Raw genomic sequence first — 3,384 nt, forward strand, 5'->3', positions numbered from 1 at the left:
TTTAACTGTTGGCCATATTGCCCCACGGGTTTATGCCATTTCACCACGATGGGGATCCAACTTTGCTTTCAACTGCAGCAGGCTTATACTCGAGGACCTATGACAAATTAATCAAATATATTTCTTGGGCACCAATAAAAAACTGTGTTAAAGATGAAAAAAAAAAAAAAAAAAAAAAAAAAAAGTTAATTTAAAAAAATGATATTTATTTAATGAGGTTCAAGAGCAGTATCAAGATGTCCGGTAATATTTTAGTACATAAAATTAATATAAATTGCATTTCTCTTAGTTTTGAACAAAATTGGTGTTTTTTTTTGTATTTTTAAAAATTGCAAATTCTGTTAAACCTCTTCTAGTGGACGCTTAGTCTCCTCTGTATAGTGGTTTTGTTCATAGTCTCTTGCTCTATTGTAAAGCAGCACACCTATAACAACTACTACTGTGCCCAATCCGCTTAACAAGGTGACTGGATTGTTGAAAACTATTACTGACAGCCATATAAGAAGCGCCCTTTTTGCTGTATTTGCAACACTAAGTAAAGAAATGGGGAAAAGAAGTTTTATAAAAATTATCATTACAGTACAATAATTACAACAACATAATTACAACTACCATTATCACTATCATCAAAATCATCAGTGTCACCATCATCATTATCATTATTCATAGAATCTACCATTGATCATTGCGAGCATTGTCATTGCTGTAACAGCCATCAGTCATTCCTGCCACAATAATTGCAATCATTCTCTGCACCATCATAAACATCAATGTCACTGTCAATTATAAATAAGGTTTTGGTTTAATATGTTCAACATACCTGTGTGTAACCGGTGATATTCTACCCATGAGGGCATATGCCGTTATACTTTGTAAATGGAATACAAATCCATCCATTATCAATGCTACTATTAGAGTTGGATTGGGTCTACCATTCCTAAATGGGATTCCCTGTGAAAAAACATAAATTATCAGTGAGATAAACGTTTGGAGTGAATGTATAACAGGTATTGCTATAATATGGCTAAAACATTTCACCACATTGATGACTATTTAATACTCCTTGTATGATTAATGAATATTCATCAATGAGGTCAACTTTTACATTATCAATATTAAGAGTAATGAATATTCATCAATGAGGTCAATTTTTACATTATGAATATTAGGACCAATGAATATTCAACAACGAGGTCAACTTTTACACTATCAATATCAAGACTAATGAGTATTCATCAATGAGGTCAACATTTACACTATCAATATCAAGACTAATGAATAATCATTAAGTATTCAATGAAGAGTATGTTGCTGGTCTATGACAAAAGTGTGTATCTAAAGTTTGGTTAATGTCGTAATAATTATGTAATATTAAATATTTTCCCAGAAAAAATATCAATAGTTTCTATAGACACATTTCAATGTCTACATTGGCCTGGCTGAAACACTGAGGGCGCACTATACTGGTTGGCAAAAGATTTGTCAAGTATAGGAAAAATGTATGGAAAATCAGGTTACTGGAACAGTGCAGTGTGCCGCCAGATTTTCAGTCAGGCCAATGTAAAAATTGAAAGAGGTCTGATTAGGACAGAAATCTGTTCACACGATCAAATTTTATGTGACAAATAAATGTGACATGAACGTACTTGGCTGTAATGACATCATCATGCCCATATATGGGCTAATCATGCCCATATATGGGCTAATCATGCCCATATATGGGCTCATCATGCCCGTATATAGGCATATCACATTAAATTTGTCACATAAAATTTGATAGCCTGAACAGAGCTTTATGCACTAAAGATGTATTGTCTGAACAAAAAAAAAAAAAAAAAAAAAAAAAAAAAACCTTGATGAATTGATCACAACCCTGAATTGTTCAATTAAAATGATCGAATACATTATTTAACCACCAACTAGAAACAGATCGGAAAATATTTTTCACCAGTACACAGATATTTTAGTATAAAATATATAAAAAAAGGTATTATTTAATAGTCTGTTAATTGATGGGAGAATATTTTCATAATTCAGATTCATAATTTTAAGTTAATCTTACTTATTAGGCAACACAAATATGGAATTGAAACTTATGACAGACAGCACATCTTTAAAATATCTATGCATCTTAATTAGACATACAGTAGGTACTAAACAAAATGAGGAACAGCATTAGGATAAATTAATTTTTTGTTTTTTATTTTCCTTTAACAAATAATGTAATGATGTGATATGTTCCAAAGATTAATTGAAATTTTCATTTTTTTAGCTTATGACAGACAGCACACCATTAAAATATCTATGCACCTTAATTAGACATACAGTAGATACAAGAGTAAACCAAGTCTATTATTCATTAGCTAAAACACATAATTTACAAAATGCCGAACAGAATTAGGACAAATTTAAATGTTCCCAAGATTATATGAAACACATTATTTACAATTAATTAACTGTGTATATTAGTTATCCTTTAAACCTTAATAGGAAACTAAATTTGAATTATCAGTATTTTAGCAAAATTATTTGAGAAAAACAATTTACGTTGGCCTATAGACACAGGTTGCAAACATGTACAGTTGCAATTTGCAACCAGTCTAGACATAGTGCGTATCAATGTTAAATAACTTGTTTTGAAATGTAACAAAATTGAAAATTGTAGTTTACTGTGATTTAACATTTATGTCAGATGAGAGAAGAAGAAAGGCACAGAAGAAAGAACATAATACAGACAAAATATAAAACTTGCCTTTAGACCTGATATTATAATTATTGACTTTCTTCAAATGTCTAATTTGGACTTTGTCCCTGTCTAAAATGAATATGGCACAAATGTAAACATACAGTTACCATAATCATATTTACAGAGCCTAACTTTTAACATTATATCATACCAGACTTAATAAATATGTATACAGTACATGATGTTATGTTGATATTTTCCCCATTTTCAATGTTAAAACAACATTTTTTAATGATTTGGAGATGGTCTCTGACTGAGAAATGGCCAAAATCGTAAACTTTGAAGGCTGATTTCTCAAATATTTTAAACAGCTGTATGTTCAAACTCCTGTAACTTCAGAACAAAATGTCGGATTTAAATTAATCTTTTACCATTTTATAATTTTCATTTTACTGCTTAACCCTGTATTAATAACAAAAAAAATCTTTTTTTTTTGCTGGGCGTCATTGGTTTGGCTTGTCTTTGCCACAAATGTGAACTTACTAGAAAAAAATACCAGGATGGTATAAGGAGACAAACTGCTGCAGCACTGGTGTAGAACTGCAGTTCAGGAGGACTGTAAAAAAGAAACATTGGATTAGACTACTGCCCTCTATAGTTTCATTACTTGCTGCTAAAATGATTTAATGCTTTTCATA

General features: G+C 30.7%; 1 protein-coding gene across 1 annotated transcript; it reads right to left on the minus strand.

The window, feature by feature from the left end:
- Positions 1–186: 186 nt before the first annotated feature.
- LOC117112383 (solute carrier family 35 member E2A-like) lies at positions 187–3,302 on the minus strand (the record flags this gene model as incomplete). The annotated part of the gene is made up of 3 exons (XM_033255455.1): positions 187–531; positions 821–951; positions 3,230–3,302. Coding segments are annotated over 3 exons (394 nt in total), but the record flags the coding sequence as incomplete, so codon positions are not given.
- Positions 3,303–3,384: the final 82 nt, after the last annotated feature.

The sequence above is a fragment of the Anneissia japonica genome, unplaced genomic scaffold, assembly GCF_011630105.1.
Source record: "Anneissia japonica isolate Jap-2015-1 unplaced genomic scaffold, ASM1163010v1 scaffold61743_len3372_cov105, whole genome shotgun sequence".
In the NCBI taxonomy this organism is placed as follows: domain Eukaryota; kingdom Metazoa; phylum Echinodermata; class Crinoidea; order Comatulida; family Comatulidae; genus Anneissia; species Anneissia japonica.